Source organism: Mobula birostris, chromosome 8 (assembly GCF_030028105.1).
Source record: "Mobula birostris isolate sMobBir1 chromosome 8, sMobBir1.hap1, whole genome shotgun sequence".
NCBI lineage: Eukaryota > Metazoa > Chordata > Chondrichthyes > Myliobatiformes > Myliobatidae > Mobula > Mobula birostris.
In genome coordinates this window covers 14,540,467-14,553,914 of record NC_092377.1, presented here as the reverse complement: position 1 = coordinate 14,553,914, position 13,448 = coordinate 14,540,467, and the positions used below count along the sequence as shown (strand labels likewise).

General features: G+C 44.7%; 1 protein-coding gene across 5 annotated transcripts in view; it reads left to right on the top strand.

The window, feature by feature from the left end:
• Positions 1-13,448, top strand: part of smyd3 (SET and MYND domain containing 3) — a 998,228-nt gene that overhangs the window by 898,731 nt on the left and 86,049 nt on the right. For all 5 annotated transcript variants that reach the window (XM_072264810.1, XM_072264809.1, XM_072264811.1 and 2 more), the window contains one exon: positions 1,962-2,136. In XM_072264810.1, the coding sequence (XP_072120911.1) occupies positions 1,962-2,136 (175 nt within the window). The remainder of the gene's footprint in view (positions 1-1,961; positions 2,137-13,448) is intronic.

Below are 13,448 nucleotides of genomic sequence, written 5' to 3'. Positions count from 1 at the left end.
TAACCCCCCCCCCCCTCTATTCCCCACTCTGGCCTTTGAAACTCCTCTCACCTGCCGATCACTTCCCCCCGGCTTCCCTCCTCTTTCCCTTTCCCCTATGGTCCACTCTCCTCTCCTATCAGATTCCTTCTTCTCAGTCCTTGACCTTTCCCTCCCACCTGGCTTCACCTTTCACCTTCCAGCCAGCCTCCTTCCCGCCCCCCCCCCCCCACCCTTCAATTGTGCCATCTTCTCACCTCCATTTCGGTCCTGAAAGAGGGTCTCGGCCCGAAACATCGACTGTATTCCTCCTGCCTTTTGTGTGTGTTGTGGAGTGTTTAGATAGGCAGATGAGTATACAAAGAGGTGAGGGATGAGGGATTAGATTAATTAGGACTCATTGGTTTAACTGAGTTGGCACAACATCATGGGTCAAAGGGTCGAAGGGCCTGCCCTCACTGTACTGTTCTAAATTCTATGTAAAACAAGACCTCATCTGTCCCCTTAGGTGGGCTTACTTCAGTGAAGAGCAAGGACATTAAATCCAATGCTCTTCTGAAGCATACGTATCTTTCAATTAGCATCACAGAGGCAAATAATCCGGTCATTAACATATGTGTGTGAAATCTCTTCCAGTAACTAAAATCCACTATTCCAAAGACGAGAGGACTTTAGTTATTGGGTGAATGATGAAATGTTCGATTAATATTTAACAGAATATTTAGTTGTTCAGTGAAACAGTTTTTATTATAAATGTGGGACTCTTTACTGTGGTGAAAATTTGGTGCTGAGATCCATTTTATGGATGGGTTAGTCCTGACGAAGGGTCTCAGCCTGAAACGTCGACTGTACCTCTTCCTAGAGATGCTGCCTGGCCTGCTGCGTTCACCAGCAACTTTTATGTGTGTTGCTTGAAATTCCAGCATCTGCAGATTTCCTCGTGTTTGTGTTATCTTCAGGTTTCCTCGTGTTTATGAATGGGTTTGTTGGGCACGGTTCGGGATGTACAGTAGAACTTTAGTAACATGCACAAAATGCTGGAGAAACTCAGCAGGTCAGCAGGTCTATGGAGAGTGATAAATAGTTGGCGTCTAGGGCTGAGGCCTTTCACCTGATGGGGTTATGGCCCAAAACATCAACTGTTTCCTTCAACATTGTGTGTGTTAGGGTTAGGGTCCTTATTTCATTACTTCCTTCATTATTTCATTACTTCCTTCATTATTTCCTTCAGTGTGTTATTCTGGATTTCTGGCATTTGTGGAACCTCTTCAGCTTATGGCACGGCGTTTGGTTTCATGGCCTCAGGATAGTCAGGGGAAGCGTAGTGGGATGGCAGCACTGTGGAGTACTGGTTGGCAGACCACTTTACTGTACAGGTGACACAGGTTCAATTACTGCCACTGCCCATAAGGAGTTCGTACATTCTCCCTGTGGCCGCGTGGGTTTCCCCTGGGTGCTGAAGTACTGGTTGGTAGGTTAGTTGGTCATTGTAAATTGTCCCGTGATTAGACTAGGATTAAATCGGGGCGGGGGGGGGGGTTGCTGGGTGCCATGGCTCAAAGAGCTTGAAAGGCTGATTCCACGCTGTATCTCAATAAATAAACCTCGAGGGACTTGGGAATGAGTTAGAGCAGGAGACCGGGACTGAGTTCTGAGTGGCATGTGTAGAATTACTTCTTTGGAATTTTGAAAGCACACGGCATCATCGTGAACAGCACATGGAGCTGCGATCACACACAACTCAAAACAAGCTGTCTCTAGTTCTTTGAACTTGCTGGCACACTGTTCTGGTAACATACAAAGCAATTATAGTTTCAATATGTGCCTAAGTTTTGTTTAGGAATAAAGTAATCAGAAGTATTGGCCTTTCTGACCAGAGCAGATGTCATTATTTAGGCAAATGCAGCTGCCTTTTGTAAAATGATACCTTACAGTTTCTCTACAATATTCCATCTTAATTCCTTAACTGAAGTTAATAACAGACTGGGAGCAGCTTGTGGACACCTGCCGAACTTTTACAAGTAAGAGTCAAGATGTCCTTCCAGACACAAACCTCTATATGCTCAAGATGCTTGATGCCACCATGGATGCTTGTATTAACCTTGGTCGGTGGGAGGAGGCCTTGTCCTTCAGCCTGAGGACCCTGCATCCCTATCAGTAAGCTGTTGTGTGTGCTCTCTGTGCGTGTGTGTGTGTGTGTGTGTGTGTGTGTGTGTGTGTGTGCGTGCATGAGTATCTGTCTATCTGCGTGGGTCTCTGAATGTGTGTGTCTGAACTGTATGTTAGTTACTGCACGTTAGTCTGCTGGCTTTTAGGGCAGCAATGAAGGTCCTCCATCCCTGTCTGTCGCACACAGATATAGGATCCTCCATTGCTGTTTCCATGACTATTTTTTTTAGACCAGTCAGGGTTGTTGGCCTTCAGCTGAACTCCTGAACCTGGAGGATCAGTGGACCACTCTTAGTCTGGCCTCTACCCTTTGACCTGTTTGGCACAGGTGACTCTATCAAGGGTCAAAGCACAAGGCCCTGACTCCAGCCTACTTAGTTCTCCAGGTCATTGTGGCACACAATCCTCCAAACCTATGACAAAGTTATGGTTCTCTTGGAAGTGTGTCTGTATGTATTTGCATCTATGTGTATTTGCGTGTGCACACACAAGTGTGTAGTATATATGTGTGTATATTAGAGGCGTCGGAATGTAACCGTCACCAAACGTGAAATCTCAGTTTCCTTGTTTATTATTTCTACTGAGTCTATTTTACCGAAATGCTCTAATGCTATGATACTTGTTCATATATTTAATTGATGTCTGATCCCTTCTAGTCTTTAGTGTAAGGTAACTGTTGACTGCTGATGATGGGGGATGTCCTCCAAAATACTCACAGCTCTCCATGGTCCCAGTGTTGTTCGTTAACAAGATGACTGTGTATTGTCTGAAAAATATTTGGTAACTCTTCTGCTGCATTTAAATTTGTTAACTTTTCAGTTTCACCCATAGTAAAAAATGTGCCACTGTATCTCTCAGAAATTATTTCAGCAAGAGCAAGGGAGTTATCATTCCCTTGGGCTGTCTCATTATTCAGTTAGATCTAACTAATCTGTATCCAAATTTCATTTACTTTCCTTATCCCTTAAAACCCTCGATTAGTAAAAATCTATTAGTGTTTATTTAAAAATGCTCATATTACTTCAAGCTCTGGAGCTTTTTGGGAAAGATACTTCCAGATTTTCACCACTCTTTATGCTGAGAAGTTCTTCCTTATGTCAGCCTCGAACAAGCTAGCTCCTGACTCTCAGGCTGGGTATCTCAGTTCTGGACTCCCGGCAGAGGAAAAGTTTCCTCAGCTCTTGGTTGCTGGGACTGGGCCAACACTTCTTATGCTGTCTACATAAACAATAAGCTTGATTTAGAGACGGGATCTGAGGCCACACTTCCCTCTGCTTTCTACCGGACCTTGCGGTGTGCAGAAACCGCCTGTTACTGGATTAGCTGTTGTTTTCATTTGGGACTTAGACTCCCAACCCCATCTCAGACTGAGATACAGTGCAGAATAGGCTCTTCCAGCCCTTCGAGCAGCACCACCCGGCAACCCTTCGATTTAATCACAGGACAATTTACAATGACCGATTAACCTACTAACTGGCATGTCTTTGGACAGAGGGAGGAAACCGGTACATGTGGTCGTGAGGAGAACGTTCACGCTCCCTACAGGCAGTGACGGGGATTGAACCTGGGTCAGTGGTACTGGGAAGTGTTGTGCTATAACCACTATGCTACTGTGCTGCCCTAGTTGTTGGAGACGGCAGGCATTGCCTTCCATTACAATGTGACACCCTGTTCATTTCTGGAGCTGGCAAGCATTGCCATCAGTTACGAGGAGATGCTGTGAATCCTATGGTAGACCTTAAGATACAGGAGCAGAATTAGACCATTCGGCCCTTCAAGTCTGCTCCACCATTCCATCATAGCTGATTTATTATCCCTCTCAACCCCATTCTCCAGCCTTGTCCCTGTATTCTTTGACGTGGAAGGGACTAGCAGTATGATGGAAGTTCCAGAGTGCCAGGGGTCAGAAGTGTGTGAAGTTACCATTAATAGGGAGAAGGTTCTTGGGAAACTGAAAGTTCTGAAGGTAGATAAGTCACCCGGACCTGATGGAGTGCACCCCAGGGTTCTGAAAGAGGTGGCTGAAGAGATTGCGGAGGCATTAGTAACGATCTTTCAAGGATCACTGGATTCTGGAATGGTTCTGGAAGACTGGAAAATTGTAACTATCACTCCACTCTTCAAGAAGGAAGAGAGGCAGGAAAAGAAAATTATAGGCCAGTGAATCTGACCTCAGTAGTTGGGAAGACGTTGGAGTTGATTGTTAAGGATGTAGTTTTTGGGGTTCTTGGATTCACATGATAACATAGGCCATATTTAGCATGGCTTCCTCTTGCTGGACAAACCTATTGGAATTCTTTGAAGAAATAACAAGCAGGGTAGACAAAGGAGGATCAGTGGATGCTGAGTACTTGGATTTTCAGAAGGCCTTTGACAAGGTGCCACACATGAGGCTGCCTACCAAGTTAAGAGCCCATGGTATTACAGGAAAGATTCTGGCATGGATAAAACAGTGGCTGATTGGCAGGAGCCAAACAGTTGGAATAAAGGGAGCCTTTTCTGGTTGACTGCCAGTGACTAGTGGTGTTCCAGAGGGATCTTTGTTGGGACCGCTTGATTTTACGTTATATGTTAATGATTTGGATGATGGAAATGATGGCTTTGTTGGAAAGTTTGCGGACGATACGAAGATAGGTGGAGGCGTAGATAGTGTTGAGGAGGTAACAAGTTCACAGAAAGACTTAGATTAGGAGAATGGGCAAAGAAGTGGCAGGTGGAATACAGTGTCGGGAAGTGTATGGTCATGCAGTTTGGTAGAAGAAATGAAAGGTATTGTGGGTAGAGGGTTAAGAAATTCCAGGTGGGGAATGTTGACGATTTAACCCTCTGTATTGTGCACTTAGACGACTGAGTGACATTTAGACTTGGTTTGCCTCCTCTCTTGTGGTCTTAGTGCTGCAATGGGTCTTAACTGCAATCCTGATCGTAAAACTCCTGAAGATTCCCAGAGTGTTGCCGGAGTGCCATATTAGGAAGGTGTTGTTGGCTCCTTACTGTCTGACACATAGGTGGAATGCAGGAGGACGAATGTAGGGGTGATTTGGGGAGACAAATGATAATTAACAGCAGGAAAAGTCTGACTTTTTTTGTAAATTTTCGCTGGCAGCACAAGATGATAATGGTGACATGAAGCTAAAATATTGAACTTTGCATGTAACAGGTGTCAGTTTTTATTACATACATTTTACTGCTCCGACTGAAGTGATTTTCTAACAGAGTCTGCTGCTCCATCCTTAACTCTGCACCTCCCTCTCATAAAAGAGGCACTGGAAGCCTGCCTCTTTGATCAAACCTGTTCTAATCTCACTTTCTTTGACACCGTCTCTATCTGTGGTCTGGTACTCTGAACTGTAACTACGCAACACTATTGTAATGAGTCTGCATGCCATTATTTTGTACACACCAAGTTCAGAACACAAGAGATTGGTGATAAAGGTGTTATCAGAGCTGCTTAATTACATAAATAAGGGGAATTTAGTCAAGAGAGTCATAGAGCCATGTAATATGTCTACAGGCCCTTGAACCTTAAGAGTCCGTATCGTCCATCAAGCACTCACTTTATGTGTGTTGCTCAAGATTTCCATCATAAAACATAGAACATTACAGCTCAGTACAGGCCCTTCGGCCCATGATATTGTGCCTACCTTTCAACCTACTCTAAAATAAATCTAATCCTTCCCTCCTACATAGCACTCCATTTTTCTATCACCCATGATCCAGCTAAGAGTTTCTTAAAAGCCCTAAATGCATCTGCCTCTATCATCAGACCTGGCAGGGTATTCCATGCACCCACTACTCTCTCTGTGTAAAGAGCGCTGACACCCCCACCCCCATACTTTATTACAATCACCTTAAAAATATGCCCATGGGTATTATCCATTTCCATCCGGGGAAGAAGTCTCTGACTATCCACACAACCTATGCCTCTCATCATCTTGTACTCCTCCATCAAGTCACCTCTCATCCTCCTTCGCTCTAAAGACGGAAGTCCTGGCTCGCTCAACCTTTTCTCATAAGACATACCCTCTAATCCAGGCGACATCATGGTACATCTCCTCTGCACCCTTTCTAAAGCTTCAATGTCCTTCCTACAAATGAGATGACCAGAACTGAGCACAATACTCCCAAGTGTGGTCTAACCAGAGTTTCACGGAACTGCAACATTACCTCACAGGCTCTTGAACTCAATGTGCCAGCTAATGAAGCCCAACACACCATACGCCTTCTGAACAACCCTATCAACTTGCACGGCAACTTTGAGGGATCTATGGACGGGGACTCCAAGATCCCCCCAGTTCCTTCACAATCCCAAAAAGTAGAAAAGTGTCAGGTCAAACCTCCCACCATGAAGAGCAGTTGGAAATGAGAAACTGAGCTGGTGAAGGCTGTTGGATTTTACAGACCTGCCTCATGGCTTTTGAACTCAACACCCCAACTACTGATGGCCAACATGCCACAGGTCTTCTTAAGCAGTATCTCTTGTGTTTACGCTTTTCCCAATTTTTATTAACCCCACTCAGATTCAATCACTCTCCTGCACCCCTACAGTCATTTACGGAGGTCAATTAACTTGCCAACCTGCAAGTCTTTGGGTGCGGGAGGAGACACATGCAGAATGCTCGATGAACTCAGCAGTTCAAGCCGCGTCCAGGGAAATGGATAAACATGCAATATTTTGGGCCAACACCCTTCATCAGGACTGGAAAGGAAGGGGGAAGGGGGAGGATTACAAACCAGAAGGTGATTGGTGATGCCAGATGTGTGGGCAAGAGGCAAATGAAGTGAGAAGCTGGGAGGTGATAGGTGGAAAATATAAAGGGCTGAAGAAGAAGGAATCTGATAGGAGAGGAGAGTAACACAGGGGAGAAAGGGAAGAAGGAGAAAAAGAAGAGGTAAGAGGCTGAGATTCTAAATTGGGGAAAGGCCAATTTTGATGTTATCAGAAGAGATCTGGCAAATGTGGATTTGGAAAGGTTGTTTTCATTGGACGTGAAATTTTGAGAGTACGGAGTTTGTACATTCCTGTCAGAATAAAAGGCAAGGATAATAGGGAACCGTGGTATTGAGGCCTGGTTAAGGAAAAGAAGGAGGTGCATAGCAGTTTTAGGCAGGCAGGAACAAATGAGGTTCTTGATGAGTTTAAGAAATGCAAGAGAACACTTCAGAAGGACATCGAAACATGCAGTTCGCGTCAACGACCAACACAGTCCAAGGATTATACTGGGGTAGCCCAAAAAATGTTGCCATGTTTCTGGTGCCAACATAGCATGCCCACATCTCAGTAACCCCAACTGTATATCTTTGGAATGTGGGAAGAAACCCACACAGCCATGAGGTGAACATACTAACTTCTTACAGACGCAGCAGGAACTGAACTTCAATCGGTGATTGTTGGTGCTGTAAAGCATTGTAAAGCACATTAGTTTAGCAAAGGCAGCAGCCCCTCAATGTGGTCTCCTCGACGTTTGCATTTAGGACTGTGGAGGTTGTCAGAGCTTCCTGGGATACAGGTTACATTGCAACAGGATTAAGGATCCAAGGGTAGAAAACTTGTGAAAAATGAGTTGGCTTAGTCATTGAGTACATTTAAAGTGGAGGTTGGTAGGTATGATTATCAGTGGTTATGGGGAGAAGGCAGGAGAATGTGATTGCGATGCATAATAAACCAGCCATGGTGGAATGGCGGAGGAGATTCGATGGGCCGAATAGCCAAATTATGTCCCTATGTGTTATGATTTTATGAATAGTTAAAATCTGTTTCCATTCTTTCAATCTTTCCCAAGCATGGCTTTTATCCAGAGATAAAACCAGCCCAAATACACAAAGCCTCAGTTTATGTTTAATGACTGACTGAACAGATTAGGAATCGAGCCTTCAGCCATCTCCTTGAACAGTCAGATTTAGTGTTGTGCTTGGCAACTTTCTTGGACGACTCGCCTCAAGCTATTAACAGCCCTCAGTGAATTACCTCAAAGGGAAATTAAGCTAAATGATTTAAAAATATCAAAAGCCTCAGCCGCTGCTACTTCAGGAATTCGCTGGCTGCCTGGCATTCCTTCTAACTGCTCACTATTGACATTGAAGTGTTCATTAAACCCTGCATCTGCAGTTCTGTGAGTTAACCTCAAACCCCTGGGACTATATAAAAAACTAATTTTTCCCTGTGACAACATTTGACATTCAAATTCTATTTCTCCTCTTTCGCGCTTGCTCCACCTTTCTCTCCTTCTCTCTCTTACACACACGGACAATATATAATACAGTACACTCAGTGGCCACTTAATTAGGTACCTCCTGTACCTAATAACGTGGACGCTGACTGTTTGCTTGTCTGTGGAAATATCCCCAGGCAATCATCACTTAGGCAGATTTATCAAGTCAGGTGTCTCCGAAGCCACGATGGACCTGGTTATGCTTCTCTATACCATAACAGTCATTGGGTCATAGGCTACATAATGTTTAGAAATTCCGTGGTCTTCTGTTGTGATAGCCCATCCACTTCAAGGTTTAATGCGTTGTGAATTCAGAGATGCTCTTCTGCACACCGTGGTTGTAACACGTGGTTATTTGAGTTACTGTCGCCTTCCTGTCAGCTTGAACCAGTCTGGTCATTCTCCACTGACCTCAGAATCAGAATCAGATTTAATATCACTGGCTATGTTGTGAAGTTGTTTGTTTTCTGGCAGCAATGCATACCAAAAAACTACATATTTCGATAAGAAATATATATTGTATAAAAAGTTAAATTAAATAAGTAGAGCAAAAAGAGAGCAAAAGAAAATAGTAAAATAGTGTTCATAGGTTCATTGTCTGTTCAGAAATGTGACGGCAGAAGAGAAAAAGCAGCTCCTAAAACACTGAGTGTGTGTCTTCAGGCTCCTTGATGGTGGCACTGAGAAGAGGGCATGCCCTGGGTAATGGGGATCCTTAATGTTGGATGCCACCTTTTTGAGACATCGACTTTGAAGATGTCCTTGATGCTGGGGAGACTAGTGCCTATAAGTTTTTACCCACAGAACCACCACTCACTGGATGTTTTTTGTTTCTTGCATCATTCACTGTAAACTCTAGAGATGGTTGTGCATGAAAATCCCAAGAGATAAGCAGTTTCTGAGATACTCAAGCCACCCATTCTGGCACCAGCAATCATTCCACAGTCAAGGTCACTTAGATCACATTTCTTCCCTATGCTGATATTTGATCTGAAGAACAAATGAACCTCTTGACCATGTCTGTATGCTTTTGTGTATTGAGTGCATTTTGTGCATTGAAGTCGAGTAAATATTTGCATTAGTGAGCAGGTGTACAGATGTACCGAATCAAGTGGTTACTGAGTGTATACTCTATATGAAATTATCAAAAGTTTAGGGCTGTGTTAATTTTGGGAGGAAACATTGGAGCCGATCCAGTGATCTAATCTGGAGTTTTTGCCATCCCCAGTGTACCTTGCATATGAGCACCAGTCTGATCCCCCTGAAGTTAATAATCAGCTCCTTGGTCTTGCTGCCATTGAGTGAGATGTTATTGCTGAGGCAGCTCTCAGCCAGACTTTCAGTCATCCTCACAATGCTGATTCACCATCACCTTTGATTCAGCCAACAACAGAAGTGTCGTCAGCAAACTTTAATATGGCATTGGAGCTGTGCTTAGCCTCACAAGTATAGAGAGAGTAGAGCAGGGGGCTAAGCACACATCCCTGTGGTGCACCTATGCTGATGGTGACTGTGGAGGAGATGTTGTTGCCAGGCCAAACTGACTGGGGTCCGCAAGTGAGGAAATCGAGGATCCAGTTGCACAGGGAGGTATTGAGGCCAAGGTCTTGGAGGTTATTTATTAGTTTTCAAAGGATGATACTACTGAATGTAAGCTGTAGTGAATAAGGAGCATTCTGATGTATGCATCTTGACTGGCCAGCTGTTCCATCGTTGAGTGAAGAGCCAACGAAAAGGCGTCTGCTGTTGACCTGTTGTGATGGTAGGCAACTTGCAGTTGATCCAAGTCGCTTCTCAGGCAGGAGCTAATATGTTTCATCACCAACCTCTCAAAGCACTTCATCACAGTGGATGTGAATGCGACTGGATGATAGTCACTGAGACAGGTTACCACGTTCTTCTTAAGCACAGTATAACTGAAGCCTGCTTGACGCAGGTGAATACCTCAAAGTGAGACATTAAAGATCTCAGTGAGCACTCCAGTCAGTTGAGCACCAGAGTTCTTTAGTAATGGGCCATGTACCCTGTCTGGACTGGATGCTTTCCATGGTTTTGTCCTCCTGAAAGATGCTCTCACGTCAGCCTCAGAGACTTAAATTGCAGGGTCACCGGGGGCTGTGGGAGTTCGCAAAGGGGCCTGCATGTTTTGGTGGCCAGCACGGGAAAGCACGGTAGTATAGTGGTTAGCACAGCACTTCACAGTACCAGGGACCTGGGTTCAATTCCTGCCGCTGTCACAAAGGTGTTTGTAGGTTCTCCCTGTGACCGCGCGGGTTGCCTCGGATTCCTCCCACAGCTGAAGGACGTACCGGTTGGTAGGTTAATTGGTCATTGTAAATTGTCCCGCGATTAGGCTAGAATTAAATTGCATGTTTCTGGACAGCAGGGCTCAAAGGGCCAGAAGAGCCTACTTTGTGCTGTATCTCAATAAATAAATCAATAATACAGAACCATGCCAATGTGATCAGATCAGGCCACATGTCATGAATTGCTGATGTTAGGTATCAGCGTGAGACTCTATTCGGAACATTTCAGTCTGGTGTATTCTGTCCAGGAAATGTCTTCCCTTCAAAAACTGTTTTGCTATGTAATGCTGAAGGTAGTTTAATTCCCTTGTGGAAGGTAAGGCCAGCGACTACCACTGAAGCAAATTCTTGAAGTGCAGCAGTCCGCGTGGAGACAGGGAGACAGTTCCAGGATTTACTCCCAGCCAGCTCTGATGAAGGACAGCTAGTGTGTGGGGTGGGGGGAGGTGAGTGTGATTGGGAATAGGACTTGAGGTGGTGCTTCCATGCCTCTTCTGCTCTGGGTCTGTAGGAAGGAAGTGATGGGGAGAGGAGGAGAAGATGGCGGCGCAACGCGGCGCACACGACCGCTCCGAAATGATATCGTATTTGTTAGGTAGGGGCCGTGCACAATCCTGATTTGATGGAGACAGATGTGAGAAGCATGGAGGAACATCTGGAGAAACTTCTGAAATGCCTGCTTCGCTGCCGCTGCTACTGTGTGATCAAGAATCTCTGGAGGGGAAGGCCCCAAATCCTCGGCTTTGCCTATTGCCTGTTGCCGGGGCTGGGGTTGAAGCTCTCGGCAGAGATGGTGCTCGGTGCTCGGTGTCGGAGGGCTGGTCGGAGGCTCGAAGTTTTCGGACGGACTCAAGAGTCGGCTGTGGTTGGGTGTTTCCAGGGTGCTGCATCAGCAAGTTTGCGGCGCTGGAGGCTCATGGCAGGCAGAGTTTCTCCCTTCTACCGTCTGCGTGAGATGATGGGACTTTTGAGAGACTTTGAGACTTTTTTTTACTGTGCCCATGGTCTGTTCTTTATCAAATTACGGTATTGCTTTGCACTGTTGTAACTATATGTTATAATTATGTGGTTTTTGTCAGTTTTTTTAGTCTTGGTTTGTCTTCTGTTTCTGTGATATCATTCTGGAGGAACATTGTATCATTTCTTAATGCATGCATTACTAAATGACAATAAAAGAGGACTGCATGTCCTCATAATCTAATCTAATCTAATAATCTAATGGGGTCCTGGTTGATGGTGGCAGAAGTTGTGAGCTGTTGAAGAAATCTTAACAGGCTGCAAATGGTGCCCACTGAAGCCATAGAGCTTTTAGGAGTCAATTTCTTGGGTTATTGATGGCAGGTCAGTCGAGTTGGCTGCTTTGTCCTGGATGGTGCCGAGTTTCTTGAGTGTTTTTGCAGCATTCTGACAGAATCCTGGTTATAACACACTCAAAACGCTGGAGGAGCTCAACAGGTCAGGCAGCAGCTTACTGCCTGTTACGCACCTGGCGTTTAGGGCAGCGATGAAGGTCCTCCATCTCTGACGATGTTCAGGACTTCCTTTATCATGTCAGTAGCTTCCTTTAGTTTTCATTACTGTCAGTCATGCAAGTCCCGGACGGAGACTTAGGAAAAGTGTCGCACTCAGATTTAGAAAGATTCTTCATTGCTGTTTCCATAACAGTTTTGTTTTACCAGTTAGGGTCGTTAGCGCTGAGCTGAACCCTCGAACCTGGAGGACTGGTGGACCACTCTTAGTCTGTCCTCTACCCTTTGACCTGTTTGCCATGGTGACCCTTCCAAGTGCCAAAGCATAAAGCCCTGACTGCAGCGGATATAGGTCTCTGGGTCATTGAGGTACATAAGCCTCCAAATCATGACCAGGAAATAAAAACAGAAATACCCAGCCAGTAACACGTGCAAAATGCTGGGGGAACTCAGCAGGTCTGGCAGCGTCAATGGAAAGGAATGAACAGTCGATATTTCGGCTAAGACACTTCATCAGGACTGGAGAATCTGCATGAACTTTTGTGCTTACGTCCTGATTGTGGCTTTGTAGTTCACTACCGAAGTGACTGAAACCTGGTCAGTATTCATCTTAGTTGGAATAGAAGTTAGAGCCTCATCATCATTTAAGTTAACCATGCCACCTTTTAGTTCTGGCGCGCATTGGGGAAGAGGTAGAGGAGCCTGAAGACCCACGTGCAATGTTTTAGGAACAACTTCTTCCCTCTCTTGTCAGTTTTCTGAACAATCCAAGAACCCATGAATACTACCCCACTTTTCTTCTTTTGCACTGTTACTTGTAACAAATTTTACAACATTGTCAGTAGTTATAACCTTGATACTGATTCCCTTTGCCTTTGATCCCTTTATGTTACATAAAATATAATTTTTTCCTTCTAAGCACCTGAATTCAAAGTGCAAAGTAAATTTATTATCGAAGTACATATATGGCACCAAATACAACACTGAGGTTCATTTTCTTGCAGGCATGCACAGTAAGTCCACGAAGCACAGTAGAATCAATGAAGGACTGCACCCAAAAGGACAGACAATTGCCTTTGCATCAGCTTCCCTTCCTTAAAACCCTATTTTCATCTGATAAGTCTGTGCTGTGCCCAATCCTGAGCCAGGACATTCCCCCCTAATGTAGAGTGTCTAATGTGAAACATTGGGTTTGATGAAGGCTTTGTACATCTGAGGAATTCCTTCCTTGAATCCTAAACGAACCTCTACATTCCTTTTGTTTTTTTTGTTATTTAATGTGCCGATGGGTTTTAAATGCCTCTAAGCCAGGG